Source organism: Lycorma delicatula, chromosome 8 (assembly GCF_047948215.1).
Source record: "Lycorma delicatula isolate Av1 chromosome 8, ASM4794821v1, whole genome shotgun sequence".
Taxonomy (NCBI): Eukaryota; Metazoa; Arthropoda; class Insecta; order Hemiptera; family Fulgoridae; genus Lycorma; species Lycorma delicatula.
This window is the reverse complement of record NC_134462.1, coordinates 140,164,344-140,190,046: the sequence shown is the minus strand read 5'-3', so window position 1 is coordinate 140,190,046 and position 25,703 is coordinate 140,164,344. Positions and strand designations below refer to the sequence as shown.

The window sequence follows — 25,703 nt, the reverse complement described above, 5'->3', positions numbered from 1 at the left end:
AATTCACATCATTGTAAGATAAATTATAAATATCAAAACATAAATTATAAGATTTTTTTTTTATATTGAATAGATACGATTATAGTCCGTATTAATTATTGAAATGTAAAACTATGAATTAATGTAAGGTAAATACATTAAAGATAAAACACTACTACATAATAATTCATAATTTTTATTGAAAATTATTCTGAGCACATATTATGTACTTATTGGACAGAATACAAAAACAACAGCCTTTTTTTAATTAGTAACATTTAAAAATATCAATAGAGTTTCCATAAAAGATTACTTTTAATTGTATTTTAAATAAATATTAAATATATTTCTCAAAAAGTTTGGTAATTTATTAAAAATGACAACAGAAACATAATAAGACTGTTTTCTTGTAAGCTGAAGTATTGTGTTGAAATATAAGAAAAAAGTTCTGTTTCTGGTTTGTTGGAGGTGGATATAGTTATTTTTTTTAAGAATAAATGACTATTCTTTTTAGAATAGACTTCAGATTTATAAATATAAAAAGAAGTAAGGTAACTTATTTGATTTTCTGAATATGGTCTATACGATTCATACTTACAGACACCAGACAACAATTTGATAGTCCATTTTTGTATCTTAAAAACTCAGTCTGACTTTCTGAGGGAGCTCCAAGAGAAGACATTGTACTTTTTATCAGAACATGCATAGGCAAATAAATATTTAATAATGATGAAAAGCTCAGTGTTTTATTAAGACATTTCAAAATAAAACAGTACAGCTTGATTTTGTTACAAACGAAATCATTTTTTTCATCACACAAGAACTTGTCACCTAATAAAACACCATAAAACTTCACTTTGTGTACAACAAATATTACAGTTATTAGTGGGAATTAATTATCATTATTGGTAGAAATTAATTTTTATCATTAATCAAAAGAGATAAGTGACATCAATACTTAAATAAAAGTTAATGATTCATTGAGGAAGTAATTTTCAGAAAAATCCTAGTGTAACTTGAATAACTTTTGTAGAATTTTTTTTCCTTTTGATTAGGATTTTGAAATCACGTTCTGTAAGTTTCTCAGATCTAAAATTTTAATTTTAAAAGGTTGCTTTAATAAAGATTATTAAAATTAAAATTTTAAATCAGTTTCATTCACTAATTAAAGAATCATAAATGTAATTTTAATTAAACTTTAATTACCAGTTGGGTAAGTCACCTAGTAAGATTTAATTAATTAAAGACATAATCAATAACCTTGGAAATAAATTAACATATAATACTAAAATTTATCATTACATCACCTTTGTTATAAGAATATTAACACAAACTTCATGAAATTTACAAGATACAAATAATAACAATAAACTAATAAGGAACAAAAAATAAAGAACATGAATCATCGTGAATATAAATAAATGTAAGTAGCTCTTTATGTAACAATAAAACAAAATCAAATATTGAGAGATTACTAGCATCATCTAATGTAACAATAAAAAATAGCTTCACAACAAATACACTTAAGTAAAGAAAATGATATAAAATAGAGGGTTTCTCTTAATGGAGAAGTAACACGTGAGTTAACAATAGAGAACGATTCCCCTTGAGTGACCAGAACCGCTTGGTGTAACAAAGGAATCAAAATTACAAAAAACAGCTACAATAAAAGGACATAGAAACACTCACAATGGCCATTGTAGGCCTGAGATTACTTAATTATTAGAGATTACAAAAATTTATTCACTTTCTTTACTAAATTCTTTCATGTATTCTCAAATGAATAATTTAAGAAAACTTAAATAACACTGTTAATTAAAAGGTAGAGAGAATTAGCATTTAATTTTGAGAGGTATTATAAAATGAGTAAGTAATTAAGTTAACATTACATGAAGTAATCATTGCTTACTTTACTCTTAATGAATGACAAACTAATTGGGCAAGCTGCCATTAAAATCGAGTCATAAATTCAAATCGGTACGAGCTGGATTCAAACCTAAAATCTTAGATTACTGATCGTTGTACAACCACAGCCAATCTGAATCTAAAAATCTAAAACAAATGTCTTAGCAATTAGTTAGAATATTAATGTAACTTTTTTAATATAAAATTACATAGCCGTATATGATACAGAAATTTCCATCTTCAAAAAATAGAAAACATTCATATTAATGTATATTTTACATTATGATAATGTAATAAAAAAGAATAATCAATATTAAAGAAAGATTATTTTTATAAACTACAAAGCTTGAATTAATTAAATACACATAAATATATCAGTTTAGCTTGGACTTGTACATATTTGTACGCACCTAGTAAGTGTCTTCCAACAAGTACAGGCATTGATTCGATGCTAGGCTGACTAGCTCCATGAATATTTTCAGCTCTTACCCGAAATAAGTACTCCTGATCAGTTATGAGGTCATGAACAACATGCGATAATGAATGACATCTACAAAAAATATATACACAAGTTAACAAACATAAATACAACATAATTGTGTTACATGTTACAATGTATGAACACACATTCAAACATACACACACACACACACACACATCATATGAACTACATATAAATATTAAAAAAATTAAAATCAACAAATCTGTCTGTGAAATGATAAATTTTCTAACATCTCAATCAGGTGGTCTGTGGTTCAATTCTTGATGATTTTTCTGTGTTCCTCATGTGTCATATCATTCATCTTTCTTTCTATTAAATACTCATACACATAAAAATACAAGCACGTCTAAAATACTAATAAAATACAATGTGAATGTATACAGAAACTATAAAATCAGTATTGATCATATGATCATATGTCATATCTATCTGATCTGTGTTGATCACAAATAGCAAAGGATGATCTCCTCGTAGTTGTTATCTCACTTTGGAAATTTTCATAGCAATGCAATATTTTTAATCAGTAAATTTACGGTTAACTTTGGTCAACCACTCTCTCTGCAGTAATACATTTAACCAACAATTCACAAAGCCTGTATAATTAGAATGAATCACATACTTTGTGAATGATGATCAAGCTAACGTTTCCCAGGCAGCTACATTAACTCAATCATTGCCTGCTGGAATGTTGGTGGTTTGAGACCCAGCAGAAAATTAATAGAATGTACTTAATAGCTTTCTTATAATTCAGAAACATCTATTAATCAGTGCCTTGTTCAAAATACAAAATACTAAAAGCCATAGAAACAACAATGTATGCAAACTTTCAGTAATTGGCTTTGTTTGAATGATAACGCTTATCAGTCTGTAACACTTATAAATAAAATTCTTTACTATTTAGCAAACTAGTAGAAAATATATAAATTGAATATTCTCTTGATACGTATAAATTATCCAAATCAAGTAATTGATCGATCTAATGAAAAATTCAGACTAGTAAAATTGTGTTGAGTATTTTGTTTTAAAATAAATAATTTCTAGAATCAAAGATAATTTTTTTTTTCTTGTGATGAAAATCTATTTTGGTTAATGTCAATGGATTGGACACTGCTTAATAAATTTATTCACCATCAAACAATATGAATTAATTAATACATATAAGTAAGTTTAAAAAAAAAAAAAAACAAAACAAAAACGATAAGAAAAAAGGAAGAAAAAGTAGCATTGAAACATTACCAGATGTAAATAGGTAAATAAGAAATATTGTTTGAATGTATACTCACACTCAAATACCACAATAAACTCAATCAAGTTGTTAAACACATAAAAGGTTTATAGCTATATAACTTAGCTTATTAGCCTTTTAAATTGCCTTGTTCTGGTAAGTGTTGGGTTCAACTTCATTTATAAAGATAAAAGTCTTACAAAGATCTGAAACTTAAGAGAGAACTTCAGAAGAATTTCTCTCACAATAAACAACACAGAATTATTTAATTAAAAATCAATACTTAACCTGTCAGCAACAACAGTCCAGTCTGAATCATTACTGTTCTTCATTTCAACTCTATAACCAGTAACCATACAACCACCATCGTAAGGTGGACTAGACCATGCTAATGTGACAGAATTATCATCCATGGTGATAGCACTAAGCCGTCCAGCAGGTGGATCAGGAGGTCCTGAAACAATAAAAAGAAATAATTTATCGAGTGTAATTTACTCTCAGTAAACATATACATCTTAAAAGGAGAATCATTTGAAATTAATGTGCACAAGAATCTCAACAAGGATACAAGTTTTATATTGAGAAGTATTCAAGTATCGGTCATAAGCTGAAGTATAATTTTAAATATTTTAGTTTAGTATGAAAATAAGAAAAAAACTTTGTAATTGTAACTTACACTAATAAAATGGCAAATAAATTTGCACATTACATATATGGAAGTAAAATACCCATCAGACACACAAATTTGAAGTAAAGAGAAGTCATAAAAGTTACAAAGTAAAGAAAAATAATGCTAATCATTTAATTTTTTTTTTTTTAGTTAAGTTACAAATAAATATGCATATTTAAAATAGCTAAACTATGCTAAACTAGCTGAACTATGAACGTACAATTTGAACTATGTAGTGTTTTCCGAGTAGAATATTTGTTAACTATTTTTTTTTTAATGATTCTGCAGATGTACATATTACTTTAGACAAATACGTAGAATTTCTGCTTTTAGGCTAAATAGCTTTCAGGCAATTATAGGGTATACAAAATCTAGAAAATGTTGCAATATACTATAATGCACTATCTTAAATACAGATATGTATGTAAAACAGCATTCCTGGATTCAGCACAGAACCTTACATCCCAAATCCTTGGTTTTAAGAAAATGAGGAGGGAAGGATTTAATTTACGCCTTCTATTCATGTATCTATCAGGAAGAAACTATATAATTGTTTGTCAACTTATTTCTAAATAAATAAATATTACAAAGGGTGTAACAAAAAAAAATTCTATACTCAAAATGTGAACTCTCCTGATATTTGTGCTTAACCTAATTTAAAAATACAAATGGCCAACACAATCTATGTGAAGACAGGACTTAAGAAATAAAATATCTCCTTGGCTAGGACATATGGAAAGAGAAGGGCTGATAATAAAGTGCTAGAAGTTGCCTGGAAAAGATTAAAAATGATAGACAATATAATAGGAAGTAGGAACTAACAGTAATTCAAAAGTTTAGCTGGAATCAGAAGAGAATATTAACATACATGGAGAAAAAAAACACCAGCCTCAGCTCAATTAACCATATAATCGTAATTATTACTATTTATTTTTCTTTTAGTGAACAACTGAAACGTTTTGTTCCCCAAATATTAAAAAAACAACAGCTGCAATGCAATTGACAAAGTTCAGATGTTTAATTTTGGAGAAAAATTATAAGAAAGTAAACAATCATAGATTAATGGTTATAAGTTATAATATACTGTCCTCTTTCTATATTTCTCCATCACTGTCTCGATCAGACTTTGAATATTTTGTGCTACAAAATTCATCTACCAGGAAGAAACCATAATTGCATGTCAATTTGTTTCTAAATAAATAAATACGTATTAGAAGGGGAGTAAACAATCCTCTTTCACACCAAACATAGAATACAACCGACAAAAAAAGTTAAAAATAGAAAAAATTAATATTTTATAAATATGTTGTATGAAATAAAAAATAAATTAATATAATATTTTTTTCTTATATATTTTTAAAAAATGCATTGAAAACAATGGAATAACAAAACAAAATTAGAACTGATAAGTTAATTTTCAGGTTATTTTAAACTGTAGTAATTACTTAATGAGATTCAATCAAAATTTGCTTCAACACAGTTATCATTATAATAAATTAGCATTAACATATCTTTTAAAGTAATAAAACAATGACATAATATGTTAGTAAATTTCCATGAGTAGATGTCAGATAAACATTCGCATTATTAACTTCTATTAAATTAAAAACACAATATGGTTTTTTTAAATCCATAAATTATATACTGAAATCAAACAAAACAGTGATAATTGAGTGAAGAAAAAATATTCACTGAAAAGTAAACCATTGTTTCTAATCCTTGTACTACAGTGAAAGTAAACAAACATTTTACAATTACTGAAAAGAGATAAAAAAATAATAGGAAAGTTATAGTAAAAAAATACTTTCTCTGAAACAAAAAAATTACAAAAGAAAATATCTTTGAAGATTTTTTTTTTATATAGCAATATTATGTTAATGTATATATGAATAGAATGACTAAAGGAATTAGAGAAAATAATTCACAAACTTGAGTTCATTTAGTGGGATTTTTAATTTATTTTAAGAGCTCTATTGTACAATTAACACAATTATCTTGTCTTATAGTTAACTGTGTGTGTAATAAAGAGTTTGTTAATAAATGACATCATTGTTAAAAGTATTCAAGTTAATTGTACAATAAAAGGCCGTATTAATAATAGATTTAAAATACTGTAATAATAACTATCATGAATTAATTTTATTTACTTTACTGGTCCTAAATGAGGGCACAGATTTTTAAGATTTTTATAAAAATATTATGTAACACTTATTATAATTGTTACTTATTTAAAATGATAAAATCCATTATATCACCGCTTAGCTAATTCTAGAATTTATCGGTTAATATGAAGTTGGTTTCATGTTCAATTCCTTGCATCAGTTAGTAAATTTAATCTAATCTACCATCAAATTATTATTATTATTATATATATATGTATATATATATATATATATATATATATATATATATATATATATATATGTTAACTTCCAATCCGTAACAGTTATGGGCAATCTGCCACAAGCTACAAATCACTCCTAAAAATGACATATCCTTCCTTAATAAGCATCTCATGCCAGGTTTATAAGGGAAAGTAAAAGTAGCGTTTTCTATTGACTTCTTCACTCAGCCAAATATATGGTTGCATGTTAGCATGCCATGTCTGCTGAGGTGCAGGTGATATTCAGCCCTGTAAGTAAGCGATAAAACTTCATTCTGTACACCACAGGGACTAGGTAACTGTACAATAAACATTATTACTCCCAGAGAAACCAACTCAAATTGGTGCCTAATATACTTCAAGTACTTTACATATGTTAACGATTAATCAAAATCAAATGTAAATTAACATTCAGACTGAAGTCTAACACATTTAACAAATATAATAATTTATTTCTCAAATTTTTTTTATATTATACAGTGTCTCAGAAGCATATTACAGACTTTAACTACTTAAACAGTTCATATTAAAAAAACACTTGGTATGAATAATTAAATATCTCCTACAGAATATTCTGTGTCACAGATTACCATCAAAAATAAAAAAAAAAAATATATATATAAATTAAAATAATTAATTTAATTTGTACTGTCAGAATACTTTATACCTCAATACAACACACTATTTTCTTATTTTAGGGTAATTTCCTTCAAACTCCATTGATCAAACAACAATTTCTTTATATTATCGACTTGAACTAGCCAAGAGAATAATTTTTCAATAAACTTAGTTTTGTGCTACGTTTCGTGCTATCACTTAAGACATCACCAATATTATATACTTGTTTGAATTGTCACTCCAATGAGGCATAACATCCACGATCAATGAGACTGTGATACAATGTCACTGGACTTTTACCTAAGGGACATACTAAAGCATTAACAAATGAAATAAAGAATCCTTTTATGTAGTGTAAACCGCATAGGTTGCAAGGGCAATTTCGGCACAGATTTCTATTAGAACAGACACATTTAATAGTACTTTTCATACACTTACAACATTTTACAGGTTCATTTATTTATCATCAAGAAAGTAGTAGATAAAATACAAAAAGATAATTTTTTTCTAACGGTATTACAATTTTGCCTAGGTAATTTTATAATTTTACAATTAAAATTTTTTTAAGATAACTATTAAATAAATGTTTCATATAGCGCATAGATTTGTATGAAAAACTGATGTTAATACTTTCATAAAATAACAAAAATTGTGACTCATTTTCTAACCAATTAGAAAGATGGTTTCAGAAAATTATCCAGTCTCTTATACCGGTTTACTGGTTTTGCAATACCACACTTTTCCAACATTTCCCCCTAAATCTGAATAGATAATAAAACTAAATCTTGTTGAATAAAATTAAGAAAAACAAACACTCAGTATGTTATTTTATGGTTGACTGTAAAAAAACAAAATACAACTACTTTAAAATTCTTTCTATATGATAATAATTGGAAATGCCAAACAAATATTGATTTTAGTTGTTTCTAGCCCATACGTAATATGAATAACTATTATTAACATTACTGCAGTTAAATAAATAAATTATTTGGATTAGGCACCTAAACATTATTAACAAGTATGGAATATAAATAAGACAACGCATGAATATTTACTGGCTATTTTACATATATTTAACTTATAATATGAAATTTATGTTAAACCTATAAATAATAATTAAAATAATAATGCCTTAAAGGCTTCAATACATAGATTTTACATACTTTTCTCATCGCTAGTGTTATTATTATCATTACTATTAATAAGACATCGCTTATAACAGTCTTTAGAAAAAAAATTGGTTTTTTACAACCTGACATACAGTCACAGAATAAATAAATAGTAAATATTTATTATTTGGATTTTCCATTGGATTAGCAATAATTAAAACCACAGCGTACAATGAAATTGATTTATTCTTATTTTACTTTTACTATTCAAAGAATAAAGAACAGCTTTTTCATATCTACTCTGAACAAAAAGAAAAACCAAAAAAGGAATGACATTAATTTATTCAATTCAAAACTGTGTCTTACTTATTATTGTAAATTATTTAAATGACTATGAAAATTGATTAATTAATGAAAATCATCTTTTTTGCTAAAATCCTAATAAAGGCGATTATTTTTTATTAATTCTTTAAACAATTTTATTTTTATAAGCAAACAATCATTTTTATAAGCAAAGGGTTATTAGCCATCTGAAAACAATTATAAGGAACAAATTACTGCATTACAAGTAAACTGTATAAAGTACACAGTACTTTATGTGGCTAGAAAAACACATACAGTACTGTACTTATCTTATTTGCATTATCGAATTCTGTACTCTTGGTGGTAAACGGTTTTTATACATTTGTCTTTGAGATATTAGTACACAGGGGTATATAGACAAATACAATAACAAAAGAATTGTTTTCGCTATGTTAATATATATATATATTATATATATACACTAAAATTCAGACCAAGTCCTCTAAGTTTAAAAATACTGCCAGTTTTGCCAAAATCACCTAATAATTATCCACTAAAAAAAAACTGTAAAAAACCAATTGTCATTAAACTACATTAAACCAAGATTTTTCTAGCAGCTAGGTAGTCTAAAAAGAAAAGAAACACACAACTGAGGTAGAAAAGAACACTTACAAAAAATTAAAAAGAATATATATATATATTTAAATTCTATTAAATAAACCATGGACATACTTACTTTTAAACCAAGGACTTACTTTAATTATTCAAGAAAAAACTTTTGCGGGTTTCACATAATCAGTCATGATTGAAATAATTTCATTATTGCATAATAAAAATTTTAAAACAAAATAATAAAATAATGAAAATTAAGCGTTAGCCATATGAATGCTGTTATTTGTTGTGGTTTTTATAGGACCGTCTCCCTCAAACACTCTCTGATGGTTTATCAAATTGAAAGTTGGTTTGTGTTTATATATCTAACGTTTTTCTAATATATATAATTTTATGTCATCTTTATCAATTTGTAATGTTTCTAAATTTAGATTAATGTCAGAAATAGAATGTTTATTGTTTATTAAATGGTCTGCCATATTAGATAAATCTAATTTAATATTTTTGTCATTTCTATGTTTAAGAAATCTAGTTATAAACATTATAGCAATTACAAAATTTCTATAATGTCATGAAATGTCTAATTTCTAATTTCATGAAAAATTAAGATAAGTTATGTTTTATCTCAATATTCTTTTCTAGTTAGTCTATTTAATATAATTTAACAATATAGAGGAATAATATGATTTTAAAAGATTAATCACAGTAAATTAAATGTATATATATACATTTATATATTTATCAAAGACAAAAGTATAAAAAAAATTATCACCTAGATTACAGATTTTGATAATGCTTCTTACCTCATACTTACTATTTTTTTTCTGATAGTGCTTTCAAAGTTTTCCCTCATCACCAGTTAAATTTTTTCTTACAAATCACACACTAAATTCGAACCATTAAAATTATAACATATAAAAATATGTATTCATAAATATTAAAAAATATAAAATTAATTTTTTTTTTTATGTGACTAGCCACACATACAGTACTGTATACTGTGTACTTATCTTATTTGCATTATCGAATTCTGAACTCTTGGTGGTAAACAATTTTTATACTTTTGTCTTTGAGATATTAGTACACAGGGGGATATGGACAAATACAATAACAAAAGAATTGCTTTTGCTAAGTTAATATACATTACACACACACGCGCGTGTGTGCACACATGCACACACATACACATACACACTAAAATTCAGACTAAATCCTCTAACTTTAAAATACTGCCAATTTTGCCAAAATCACATAGTAATTATCCAAAGGATGAATTGAAACAACATTAGATGACGTAAGGAATTAACAGATTAATCTAGTAAACTGGAACTCAAGATTACTTCTCGAAATATCAAACTTAAGAAAATTTACCATAACAGGTAGATTATACTAAATTATGCTAAAACAAAAGAGCTAAAAACGTACAAATGAATACATAAAAGAAACAGAAGGAAACTAATGAAACAAAATAGTAATTATGTGTACGATTATTTCAATTTAAAAGTAAGGTTTTAATTTGTACAGATAAGAGAATTATGTCATAGATAAAGCACTATGTTTAACTCTATATATTTTTTTCTTTTTATCTACTTATAATTTTGAACGGTAATACTGGAGAGCTCAAGAATCAAATATAAATCAATTATACCTATCAAATAATGGGTCTTTCCTGGCTAAGTCACAACAATAAATATATTTATAATCTGATTTATTTTCTAAGTTCTAAACTATATACACAATAATGAAATGTCTCGATACTAGTTTAAGACAATTCTATGAATAAAAAAAAATATTTGATGAAGTCAGAACAGTTGTTCCATACTGATATTTTTACTGTTGAAACTTATATTTTTTTTATCCTCTCTTCATAGGTATTACAAATGTTATGTAGATATATCTAATGAATAAATCTGTAGAAAATAATTGATCAATAAATAACAAAAATAGATTATCGGTTTAAATATTTTCAAGGATGCTAAATAGTCTGCATCACTCAAAAACGTCACCGTCAAAAAGGCCTCTAACTTTACATTTTTACTATAAGAAAATTCTCCTCTAGGAAAAAATATATCTGTTAATATAATCGATGAATTTTTTTCATCTTCACAAAATTAATAAGTTAAATTCCCAAAAATTATAAATAGGATGTTCTATATCTCCATACAACCTTACGGTTTAATAATACCTGGAACATCAGAGCAGAATCATGGAAATTAAAGGGTGTGAAATACACCACAAGTTACTTTTTAACGAATGAGTTTCTTTAGATAATTAGACTTACAAAAACATCACGTGTCAGCATTTTCATGCCAATACACGGTCAGTATTTTTAGTGGCTGATATTTTCAGCAGTCGATGCCATTTATACACAATAAAAGACTTACAAATATTAACACGGAAGAAATTACTACAAAGTTGCTCTAGAAACCAGATATCCATTCTAGATTTATTATAAAAGAACAGCTATATGTGTTTGTAACATAAAACAAATTATATAGTAATCATAAAAAAGAACAACTACAAATACTTGTGCATTTGTTCAATTCCGACATTTTTAGATTAAATCACAGTAGTTATACTATATAGGTAAAATAAAAATTCATTATCATGCAAAATAGTACAATAGTACAAACACTGGAAGTATCTACAAGTAATAAAACAAAAGCGCATTATCTATTCGACACAACAAAGAAAAAGAAAAACCTACAACAATACTACAGCCATGTTATGCAAATTACAGCAGCATAAAAAACATATATATGTACTGAACATTCTTCAAAACTTATCTGTTACTTTATACCTATAAGTTAAATTTAGTAAATATATTAATATTTTGTTACTACATTTTTTTTTAGAGGTATTGTACTAATATTCTAATCGTTTCACTTTTAAGATTTCAGATTCATATTACGATTGAATTTTAGAACAGGATCACATATATACATGCAATATATATACCCTAAGGAGAAAATGAACTCTGAAACGTAAATCAAAACAACTGCACAATTTTTTTTTTTTTTTTTCACAGAAAAACAGCATTTATTAATGCACATGACCCTGTTTTTAAATTTATTCTTACTACAAGTTGGATATCTGTAAACAGTTCATTTACCAGTCTAAATCTAGTAAAAAAGTAATATTCTAACAGATTATTAATTTTACTAATATAATTAGATGTGCAGAAAAAATCTGAAGGACAGGGTAAGTTTTGAAAATTGTTATTTTATGAAGGTTGTTATTATTACCTTATAACATTTTAACAGAAAACATAGTGCGATTAACTCGTAAGAATGTGAAATATTAAGCAAGGATTTGTATGTTTTGTACTTTTGTACGTTTGATTCTCCTTAAATTTGTTAACTTGTTAAATGCAGCGCTTACTAAATAAAAACTTGAATCATGCTTAATAAAAATTAAGCATTCATTTCACTTAGAGAACCTCATCGGGTGATTTAAATTTACAAATATAAATTTGTTAAGTATCACATTTAAACATCAATTAATTAAGCGTAAAACCATTAATAACGTAGGAGATAAAATTAAAATTAAAAAGAAACTTTATCGAGTAATAAAACTATTCGATACACTGATGCAATTAGTATATAAGTTGACTAATACATCCTACCATTGTCTGACAACAAATTTTTAAGTATTGTGAGGACTAGATAATAACGCTTAATCAGAAACCATCCCAAAGATTTCCTTTTATAAAAAAATGTTCTCTCTATATTCATATTTCTTTGATAACTATTCCTTAATGTAATTCTTATGGCTATTATAATATACAGTTTAATTATCACAACACACCAGCATAATTTTGTGGGATGCCTTCTTGTATCGCTATTTACAAAGGATGATTAATTAAAACATATGAATTAGAACTATGCAAGCAAATAAGATTACTTTCACCAGATCAATCAATCGATTGAGTTTCATACAACCCTTACAACAACAAAAAATCACATCTTAAGTTAAATCTTCAAGTTATCAAGTATCAAACAAACTTGAAAACTTTGTTAACATTCAAACTCTAATTCAAGGAATGGGGATAAGAATCAGACCGACTAAAGCTATCGTTACATTTTATTTCGTTTCAAAACAATCCTTTATAAATGGAGTGTAAGGAGTTACAGATGGAGAAGTATACGATGCGGATAATCAAATGATTTTATTTAAGATAACTTTAATGTAGAAAATTCATCTCAAAAGATTATATAGACGAATCCGGTTTTTAATGTTAATTTTATGATGTCAAATAACTTAAATACTGATACTGAGAGATGTAATATTATAAATTACGGCACAGAGATTATTAAGCAAGTTAAATATCCAGCATTTTTATTGAACAGTAAAAGTAGAAAATAAAAAACAAGCAGATTAAAGTGAGAAAAGTGACCGGTCATTTTATCTCACCGAGACATTATTATAGTTTATCAAAATTATAAACTGGTCAAAAACAAGAGAATCGTTAAAGTCATTTGTCACAGTATAATAGTAATGTATGGGAACAGAAGTATTGACGATTATGTAGAGGAATAAGGAAGATTACCGGGGGTTAAGATGGATTCTGTTTGAAAAGCCGAATCATTTCTTAATTAGAACAAAAAGATATAAGGAAAGTGATGGAGTGGAAAGTAAGATTGTGGCAAACAGTAAGGAAACACCTACTATGATACAAGCTCATGTAGAATGGAGAAACACTGATTTCCTAATGTAGTACGAGTTCCTGCACGGAAGGAGAAAGATATTGAAGGATAATAACTACAAAAAAATTGAACTAATTTTTATTTCACTGATGTATTTGTTCTTTCCTCATAAATTACATTCAAAAATAGCGACTAAATTTAGTAAATGCACAATTGCATTCTAACCGGAAAAAAGTGTCATTCCATCTGACAGCATGTGTAATCTATACCGGTTAATAGCATTCAAATAAAAATCATAAAATTGACAATATTATCATTTATTTTGGTAAAAAATTAGGGACATGCTCGAGTACTGATTGTTATCATTTGTCATCACCTCATCAACAGTTTTAGAAAAGATTATCGTATAAGTGAAGAATATAAAAATACTTTTATTAAAAAAAACTTTGAACATCATTATTTTATATATAACTGCACTTTATGAAAATTTTCAATGATATCCGAGTATAATTGCGATTCAATTTCCTGAATTAGCCATCGAATCTCATCTTTGAGCCAGTGGTATGTAGGTTGTCAGCATAACTATACATTATATCTTGGATAAATCCAAACAAAACAATCCAGCAGCGCCAAATCAAATTATTTTTGAGACCATTTGATATAATTTTTTGTGAAAAAATTCAGTCTCTGAATTCGGCAATAAACTTTGGAGACATCTTGAAGTCACATTTACTCCAAATATATATAACTGCCAACATATGACAGATTTGAAACACAAAAATGGAACTCTGCTTCCATGACAGACATATCTAACAACATCCGGTGGCTTTTAGAGAACTTTTTTTTATTATTGTGTCTAGTATGCTAAAATGAGCCTTTTATACTAATCATTTATATTAAAATAGCTATTCAAGAATTGGATCATAAAATAATAATAAATGTAAAAATGAAATAAATCGTTTACAGTAATAATTCAATACTTTTCAAACATAAACCTCTACTAATCAATAAATTATGGAGTCTGTGCGATCGGACAGTTAGTAACTAGTAATAATAAAACTAACGATAATAAAATTATTTATAGTACAGATACTTATAAGCATTTCTCAATAAAGATCAATTAGAAACTGTAAACATAAAATGATAAATTTACACTTTATAGCTATAAAAATAATTACACTTTATTAAATTTAAATGATAATACAAGCGATTTATTTTTAAATATGAGAAAAAAAGCTTTTATTAAAACTATAGGGAAAAACATGCACTCTCATTTGCAAATAACATTCATTAAAGTAATTTCCTTCATTATTAAAGAAAAAATGTCATAAATGTTATACATTTAAATGCTAGCAAGTAAAAATAGATATTAAATAAAAAAAGTAAGATCTTTATCATATGAGAGAGAGAGAGTGAGCGCACAGAAACAAATTTTATTTTAACTCTAAATGCAATACTCCTAGTTTATATCGCAACTAAAGGGGACATGACGTTTTAGGTATAACATGGTATCTGAGGCAAAACACACGGGATGACTTTCTCAACATATAAATTGCATTTCCACATTTTATAATATATATTTTGTTATATTTTTATAAAATAGTGTATACAGCTTGAACATGTTAATACTTTGCGATTGAATATAACGGACTACATATTAATCTTGTATCGTCAGATTTATACTCTTAAAAAAAAGGAAAAAATGAAATAGGAACACACAGTACAATAATAAACAAGATTAATTATATAAATTATATTTATGAATACTGAATTACTGTTTCAGTAATAGGAATAAATTTACTTTAATTACTTAAAAATTCCTAAGTTAAAAAAAAAATAAAGGCAATTTTATCCAACCTTTTAAGTTTGTAAATAAGACTAAAATAAATTTCTTATAATAGTCTATAATTTAAATGTTTACTATACGTATTTCTAAATAAACTGTAATTATCTTGCAATTCCTTTTGATCGATTACATTTAATTAATTTCTTTTTACTTACTTTATAAATACAAAGTATTATTCTTTTTTTTCATAAGCGTTACTTTATAAATCATTACTTTCGATCCAGTTAAGTTATAATTCCTTAAACTGACGAATTTCTGTAATTTGAATATGTTTTAACAGTTTTTATTCTTTCGGCGTTTCTTAGATAGAAGAAACTTTTCCTTTTTCCTTTTTTCTTCATCCTTATTCTCTAGAATCGTATCTTCCACTACTTCAACATTATGCGATACTCACTCACAAATTTGCACAAAATCTGGTTGCCAGGTGCATTTTTTAATCGATTATAACTATTTATAAGCGTTAATGGACCAGAAGTCAGTAATAGTTCATTTCCTGTTCCTGTATTTTCCTCTCTAGCGGGCAAAACGTCTAAGAGTTTTCTTCGGTAGGTTTGAATCGATGCTTTTTACATTTTCCAAGCGATTCCGCAAAATCTAATTTTATAAGAAAAAAATTTCACAAAGAAAAAAGAAGGATGGGGAGATGTACGAGAGATTATCTCTAAAGGTAAAAGCCGTTTCATTGTAAAAAAAATTATTCGGAAAACTTTATAAATATACGTATATTTATATATGTATTTCACAGTCGGTGGCAACATCGATTTTCTTATTCATTTTAACGTAATAACGCACACATAATCAAGGATAATACAACGCGACAAGTTACAGACAACAATGCAGTGTGTACATTACTAGTGTGGCCATGAATGACACAAGTTCGCCAACCTTAAAAAGAGAAATTTCCCAGCGGTCTTTACTTTAGAGCCATCCCTCCTCGTATAATTTATCCTTCGTATAATACAACAAGAAATTACTGGAAACTATTGTAGGTATTTTATAACAAAGAAGATATTTTTCGTCCATTCCAAATTTTAATATAGTATTTAATTAATGTAATCCGTATTAAAGGATTTTCAGATTAATCGACGTACAGGGAGATTTTATCCATCAGCTAGATAAATATAAAAAACTTACCTGCATTTAAATTTGAGACAAACATAAGCAAAATTTGCTTATGTTTGTCTATAAAAAATACATAATTTTTTTCTAGGTAGAAGAAAAATTCTGTAAAATTTCTTGATTCTCAAATTTAAATGCAGGTAAGTTTTTTATATTTATCTAGCTGATGGATAAAATCTCCCTGTACGTCGATTAAATTGAAATTTTCTGAGTACCTGAGTTCAATGAAAAAACATTGAGGGGTTGCAGTCCTCAAAAACAAAACAACAAATAAACCGAGAAGGGGATAAAAATATTCTTTACACAGAAAATAACAAACTGAGAAAAAAATCACAAAAAGAGAACGTATAAAAATAAGTCATTTATAATTTTATTATTTTTTTTTTAATTTGTTTTAATTCGATTCATTATTGAAATTGTTTATTGATATCGCCAGTTTTAAAGAATGATGCAATAGTACATCGATTTTATTTATTCAATATCTCTCAAAAATGACTATCTAAGGGTCAAGCTCTCAAGGTAGGTGACTATCAAGGGTTAAGCTTTCATTTAAATAAAGGTTTGGCAAAATCGGTCCAGTGACTGGGTGTGGGGACTCTGTCAATGTTGTTGCCAATTATTTTAAATATAAAGACGATAATCAAAAATGTGCTACGGTTGATTATTAAACACTTTACAAGTTTTTAGCGTTAGCATTTTATCAAAATGTTTTTAAGCGTTTAAATTATTCTTTTTATAAAAATTTTATAAATTTTAATTTTTTAACAATATTTTACAAAGATTTTTCAAAAAGTATTCAACAAGACAACCGGGTTCAATTCTTTATGTAAAATTATATCTAAAATCATAAATTTGGCGTAGTAAATTGCATTTGCGTTTGTGTAGTATAATTTTGTTTTAACTTCGAAGTCAAAAAACGCAAAAAACGTTTTACTGATCCTAACTCGAAAATATAATGTTTTATACAATATGACAGAGTTATCGATTTAAAAAAAAGAAATATTTCATTCAAGGCCTGTGGAGCTTCTCCCGAACACTTAGTATAAACTGCAAGTAATTAGATTGGAGCTAAATGAATTAAATAATTGTACCGTGAGTATTTCTGAATTTTTTTTGGGGGGTCATTTATGAACCTTTAGCATAATCAATCCATATTACGTCATTTACTCAAGATTTATGTGTATAAGGCACTAAAATTGTCCACTCGGTTCCTACCACAAACCGATGCGAACAAAGTTTTGAATACAATCTGTTTATGAAATAGGAGTTACTATTTATAACACGATTGCCCTAAAAGGATTGCAATGTATTTAGGGTGTATGTATGTGTATATATGTTTGTTCCCCCGTAGCAGCTCAACGGCTGAACCGATTTAGATTATGACCCTGCGTTGGAATCCTTACGTTCCCGGCAGTCATAGGCTATATACATATGTATATAGATATACGTATTTAAACACACACACACACGTGTGTGTGTGCGTGCGCGCGTATGTGTGTGTATATAGCCTATGACACTGCCGGTAACGTAAGGATTCCAAATTGTCATTCGCACACTCTTTAATTATTAAAGAGCAATTTTTTTTTGGCAGTCGTGTTTTCTAATTTTTATTATTTATCACTTGTTTGGGTGCACGCGGGCGGGTGCGCGCACACATACACACACACACACACACAAAGACAATTAAATTTCATTTTTTAATATTTAAGTATTTAATAATTTTATCAGATAGAAAAACAGTGATACTGTATTTTTTCTTTTGAAAAAATTTATTACAATGTTATGGAAGCTTACTAGTTTTGAACTTTCATGCTTTTTTTTCTAACTGATGGATTAATTCATCACAGGAGCTAACAAAGCAACTTTTACATGAGAATATGAAGGTAGAGATTTGTAGCGCATGAACCCAGGACCTTCGGATGAAAGGCCGAAACGCTACCGCTCGGCCACGGAGATTGGTTTTATTTAATTTAATTTTTTTTATCTTATTTTCAAACAAGGCTCCTCACCGGTGAAAAATTTATTATATCCTCATTTAAAAGTAAAACAGAAGATTATATAATTAAAAACATTTCTTATCAATATTGCGCAATAGCGAATATAATGAAAACGAATAAAAACAAAACAACAGGGAACTCTCAAAACTAACCGTAGGCGTAGCGTTTGTTCCGTTGAACGTTAAACTAATGATAAACTCAGAACCCAGACCCACCGGGTTGGTCTAGTGGTGAAAAAAAGTGTATTACAGAATTAATCGAGGAATTTTTTTTAGAAAGTTTTTAGGTGTTTAAAAAAGTAATCATTGTAATTAGAGAATTTCATTAAAAATATAATTAATAACTATACTGTTAAAGAAAAAGACTGTTTTTTTTTTTGTTTTTGTGTGCAAATAAAAAAGTCTATTGTAACGTTAAATGTTAAAAAAACAAAGTATTCCAAAAATATTTATTAAGAAAATTACAGCGTTTAATCGTTAAAATATTTCCTACAGAAAACTTATGTTCAGTTGAATCAGACTGATTTAATAAACTGTTATTAGTCTATATGTTAGCTGTACCTCCTCCCATTAATTTTTTTTTTTTTTGAGAAATATCATTTTATATATATTGCATCTACAGCCTATACGTCGGTGGTGTGTGTGTGTATTTGTGCGCGCGCGTGAAAAGAAAGGTACTGTACATACGATATAAATCCTCGTTTTATACTTCTCACTGCTAAGTAATAAATAAAACTAACTGATGGAATTGGTGAAATTAAAACCATCCTTAGCACATTTAATTTATGAAAAATAAAATATTTTTCAAAATAAACTACTATTGAATATTATTATTTTGTTACTTACGCTCGGGCAAAATGTAGTTTTACTTACATTTTATCGTTAATTTCAGTGTAGAATTAAAAAAAATAAATCTCTAATTATAAAAATAAAAAAATAAATACCTTCGAGCGCTTCCATTTTTAACGGTTCACGTCGTAAATTCTTAAAGATAGATAACAAACAACTATTTTTAAGCACGAATTTTTACAATTTAAAACGAAACTGTAAACTAACTTAAAAAAATCTCTAATCAAGGTACGTAATAAATAATACACGTTTGTATTATTTAAGCGCGTAATTTTAATTTTTCTTATAATATTATCAGGTAACAATTAAACATTAACTTGAATCATTTACGTTTTTTTTTTATCTCAATCTAAAGACGAAAAATCAATAATAAAATTTAAAAAACTGCCGTAAAAAAGAAACGAAGTATAATACTTTTAATTCAAATTGTAACAAAACACCTGCTGCTGTTTGTTTTCTAACACATATTTAACGAAGAATGTATAACTGAACGACTACTATTTATGAACTGTTTAAAGCGATAAAGACTTTTCGTATACGAAGTCATCTGTTGTTAGTGACGTCATTACTATCTGTCATATAGGTTGATGACATCTACAGCAGACTACCTCCCACCGATTTCAAACTGTTTTTATATTATTCGAAATAAAAAATTTTAGCGCGTAAAACTGAATGAAGCCCGAATCAAATCGCGTATTAATTTACGATACGTCATTACGTTGTAATAATAAATTTTAATTTTTTGTTTAACGAAATTTTAAAAAAAGTTAAAAAACACCGTCTCGTAACTGCCTGGTCGGTTTAATATATTTAAATTTAACAAAAACCGACTACAAAGTCGTTATACTTTCCTGGCATCGGTTATTTATTCTTATGCTATAATGGAAAATAACGATACACGAAAAAAGTAAAGTAATTTAAAATGTTTAAACTGATCGGTTTCCCTACCTCCAATATTGTCCCAAAGTATTTTTATTTTTTTTTTTTTGGTCGCTTGCACTATTTCTTCTATGCTTAGAAGACATAAAAAAAATTCTGTAAAAAAATATGCAATATATAAAAATACTGCTTTTTCTCGATTTTTAAAAATAGCAAACTTTTTTAAATCGGTAAGATGTACGCGTACGCATGTACTGAGCTTTATAATGTAAGGTTATGTCTGCAAAATTTTGAGAAAATTGACCCCAAAGAATTATCTACCCCAACCTTTGCAAATATTTACCTCAAACTTTTACCGTCAGCCTCATATACGTGAATCTCTGTGCCAAATTTCATCAAATTCGGTTTATCCAATAACACTTTATTAAGCTTCAAACACCTACGAATATTACCCCGCTACCTTTTTTTGTTTTTCGAGATCCCTCGGTCGCGAAAGACGAGAAATGGAAAAATCCCATACCCCATTTTTGACCGATTACTGTCCTTGTTACAGCATAGGTCTAGAGCTAAACAATGTTACATTACTGTGATAGGACTGTAAATATAGTAAAAGGAATTTTGTCTCGGTTATAAAAAAAAAACTACGTCTAGAAGAAACGGGAAATAATATAATAACAAACAATATTATAATATTTGCGCCCGATCGTTTGCTAAACAGCTTCTTCCTAAGCTTTAGGTTTTCAGACGCTGTTTAACCTAAAGCTTAGGAAAAAGGCTAAAAAACATCAAAAAAGTACTTATTATAATGAAAACTGGAATCCAGATATTAGCTTGACATCCGAGAGAAGAAGATTTCCAGAAAATATCGGTTTAAATCTCATTATTACAAATTCTGGTTCTGCGTAAACTTTTGTATTTATGTCGCAATACGTTGACCAAGTCCACGTAGGCGATCAAAATTTGTCGAATCCTCAGATTAAAGATATAAGTTGTTAAGGAGTTGGTTATAACGAAGGAGGGTTAGATGTTTTGTCAGAGAAACGATGATGCGTAACGTATTCGCTTTTCCTGCTATATATCTGACAGGTTAGCTTCTTAAAAGTTTACACCGCATAACGAGCACGTACATCACGACTTAGGAAATATATACGTTAACGTGAAGCGTTCGAAACGAAACGAGACAATGATAACTCCTTCTGGCGGTCACGATCGAGAGTAGATGATTGACGAAGACGGGATTAACCTTAGAGTTGCGAGCGAAGCGCATTTACGCAATCTCTCCTTGGCTTTGTCATAGCTTCAGAACCGACCTTTCACCCGTTACAATACAATTTAATCATCCTCTCTGCAACGTATCCTTTTCTTTCTACGCGTATGTAGTACTGATGAGTTTATTACTACCGATTTAATAACTTAATTTTGCCGCTTACATACGCTTAAATAATGTTGCTTAAAATAATTTTAAGTCGAAATTAAAATAACTTTCAACATTTAACCTTTAAAGGAGCGGTTGCGATTTATATTATTAGTTAAATGTTATGCTCTTGAGATCCTATTTTACATGCGGGAATCCCGTTTAGCCACCTAACGGTCGGTTCAGATAATAACTTTACGTAATTTTAAGTTTAATTTGTGTCGGCCTGCACCCGCTTCAAAAATAATTATTTATTGTAAATAATTTTACGTTAGTTAATAAATAAAAATATAATTATTTGTAACATTTTAGTACTATTATTTGTTATTTTTGTATTTTATAAATAATTTTATTTTTTGTTGAATTTACGGCTGAACAATCGGAAACGCTACGATTGTCACAACCTCTTTTCAAAAAATGCTGTAATTAAAACAACCGTTTGACTTCTAATGTACTTTTCACGTGAAAATTTTATCGCTATTAAAGTAAAGAAATATCAATTTAAAGGGACCCCCACCAAAATGTACAAAAAAAATTAAAACGGGTGTAAAATACCTATTTGGCAGCAGAAAAATAAGTGAGCTAAAGAAACAGTCGCAAAACAAGTACAAAATTAAAAGTGAAAATACATTTAAAAGCTTAAAAGGATAAATTAAAAAACAAAATTAAAACAAAATCATAAGCATAGTCTACTTGTCAATATTTTAAAATTAAAGAACGGTTTACTTTAATCCAACCGGTAGGTATTACGCCTGGTATAAATGTAATCAAAATTAGTAGAAATACACAAAAAACATTTAACTTTACGTAGAATATGAAATTAATTTCTACAAAACTAATAAAACTACTAAGCTTTAACTAAATGGCATTTTCTAATCGCTTATTATATTATCGTCAATCAACATCGATTAAACGTTTCAAGGATATCGCATATACACTTGTCTGAATGATTCATAATTGTTGCCGTAATAATTTATAACGCGGTTGAAACAACTAAAATATTTCACAGTAGAATATTTCATATTCTCCGAGCAGATGAAGCTCCACCGAATTTTGTTATATTCAACAACGTGAAAAAATGAAAGTACTTCTAATTTTATGCGAGTACTGACAACATTTAAGTAAAATAAAAATTAATTACGTCATGTAATTAAGAATGTTATGATTATGTGCAGTTTAATATATGTAGATTTAACAAAACTCATATTAACAATAAAGTTTAATACTTTTATTACATCAATTACATCCGGTAATTCTAACATCGGTTTTGCCGATTAGATGAATCAAACGCTTCCGTAAACGTTCCTACCTATACAAGCCCTCCTGACATACTTTCTTAACTTCCGTTCGTATCTTTATCGTATCCTTCTTTACTGTATTTGTCATAGACTCTTTTATTTCTTTGCACATTTCTGACGATTCACTTGTATTTTATTAATGTTTCTAATTAATCTTTCTTTTTTTCTGCAAAGTAGAGGACTCTATTGAAGAACCGAATTTTAATATAGGTAAGAAAATTTCCCTAGTAAACAACGTTTAAATACCCTTTATAACAACCGTCTTATCTTAAAACAGTTTGAACAAATTTTTAAATTCTCAAATAAAAATCCATCAAAGATCTGGCTTTACCTTTTTTTTCAGAGAAGTAATTCGATTTAGTAATACAACTGAAGAAAAAAGAAACGATTAAATCTATTAAAATGTTATTTTATGTTCGTTTACCTGTAAGCAAACAAACTGTAAAATTGTAATTTATGAATTTCATCGCTCGGGCGTGTTTAATAAATTATATGGAAATTCTAATTACATTAACCGTACAAGCACTAATTACAACAAAATGCTGTAAATAAAAGAAAACCGACAAACGATAATATTATCAAGAATGTACACTAATTCACAGAAGTAAAGTTATATTACTATTTATAATTTGTATGTTTTGTGCAATTTTATTATTATAATATTAAATAGATTTTCCGTTGTACTTTTTTATTTATTTATTTTATACAACGTAAAACGATTTTGAATAGGCCTTTGTCGGCAAATAAAGCTGGTTTTTCGGTTTTTAATTCAAAATTTCAACACCAAGCAGACACGTATTGGAGCCGGAACGGCGTTCCGGCACTTTTTCCAAGCCGAGATGTGTTCCACTAAATCTTTTTCTAAATCTTGGAAAGATTATCTTCTTTTTTTTGAACGGGAAGAATACTGGTTTACATTCCCCGCACTTGTAACTTGAAACAACAAATTCCTGCATTTCTATAGATCTTTTATACGATGTTTTGTAGGGTATTTTTTCCTTAATTTGCGATACTGATCCTACGATCGATTTTCTTTCGAGATAAGGAATTGCGATAATAAACTATCGTAAAAATCGGCAAAATTTCAACGGGCAAGTTTGAAAAGTTTAACAGCAGAAAAATATTTCTGCACTGCTTTTATTATTCGGTTGTAGGCCGTTTCCTTTTCTTAATTTACGACACTAACGTTACGGTTCTAAATTCTTGCGATAAGAAACTAATTGTGAAACAGAAATTGTGCGGCTAGTCGACTAATCATAAACTCCGCAAAATTTCAAACGACAAGTATCCAACAATAGAAGAATATTTTTTCGCTGTTTTTATTTTTCACGAAGCTTCATTCTTGATCAGCGGCTTTCAATGTACGTACATACTCTGTTAGTTATTTTGTTTTTTTCTGGGCGAAAAACGCTTCGGCGTTATCATCGCCGGACGTGACACATTTGTTGCAATAAACGAACAGATATCATATTTTAAATCTTAATTAGAATAATAAAACTTCCGACTGCTACACGGCAACTACAATGAACAGCCGATAAGGACTACTGTAAATTAAAAATCAGAGTATAAACGGACGGCCTTGAGAAATAACAACAACCGGTTTAAATTTCCTTATCGTTCCCCAGGATTCGTCGAATGTTTCTGGGCAATTTATATTTAATACGCAAGACCGCCGAAATAAAAATATTAAGAAAGGACGATGAATATAACGAGAGAGAAAATTTGAAAACTAAAGAACGTGTACGCAAATTATTTCAGAAGAATTATATCAAAGCAAAGAGCGATTAAATGATCGGGAACAAAAAATAAATAAAGGAAATGACGATCAACTGTGACTTAGGAAGAATATTTTTCGACAATATAAGAGGAGTAATGAACTAAATGATAAGAATTTTTTGCAAATTTATTAGAGATCGGGCAGGTATGCCTCAGTGTGTACGTTGCTCTTTTGTGAGAGTCTATTTTTCAGTCGCTCTGTAGTTAACTTTAATGTAGATAAAGTTAAACAGAAATTCCAAAATAATTAAAATCGAACTAAAAAATAAAAAAATAATACGAATCTAAATTATAATTTTCAATTAATATTAAATAATCAGATGTTTCACCAAATCTATGACGTATACACGTATGTAATAACGTCTACTAAATTACATATAGAGATTTTTAAAGGTGAATAAAATTTTATTTCACTACTTATGACTTTTTTTATTATTGTTTTTATTGAATTATTATTTATAATAATTTTTTTTTAAATAACGGGTTATTAAATCAATATATTTAAATTTAAAAATAACAAATAAAAAAAGGGGATGAAGTCTGATTCGAATCGATGTGCCTTCCCTTGTAAGAT

General features: G+C 27.7%; 1 protein-coding gene across 1 annotated transcript in view; it reads right to left on the bottom strand.

Moving 5' to 3' along the window:
• Strn-Mlck (Stretchin-Mlck) overlaps positions 1 to 25,703 on the bottom strand; it is a 599,211-nt gene that overhangs the window by 25,912 nt on the left and 547,596 nt on the right. Inside the window, exons 40-41 of the mRNA XM_075373431.1 lie at positions 3,900 to 4,065; positions 2,295 to 2,434 (exon numbers count right to left, since the gene is read on the bottom strand). Coding sequence (XP_075229546.1) covers positions 2,295 to 2,434; positions 3,900 to 4,065 — 306 coding nt within the window. The remainder of the gene's footprint in view (positions 1 to 2,294; positions 2,435 to 3,899; positions 4,066 to 25,703) is intronic.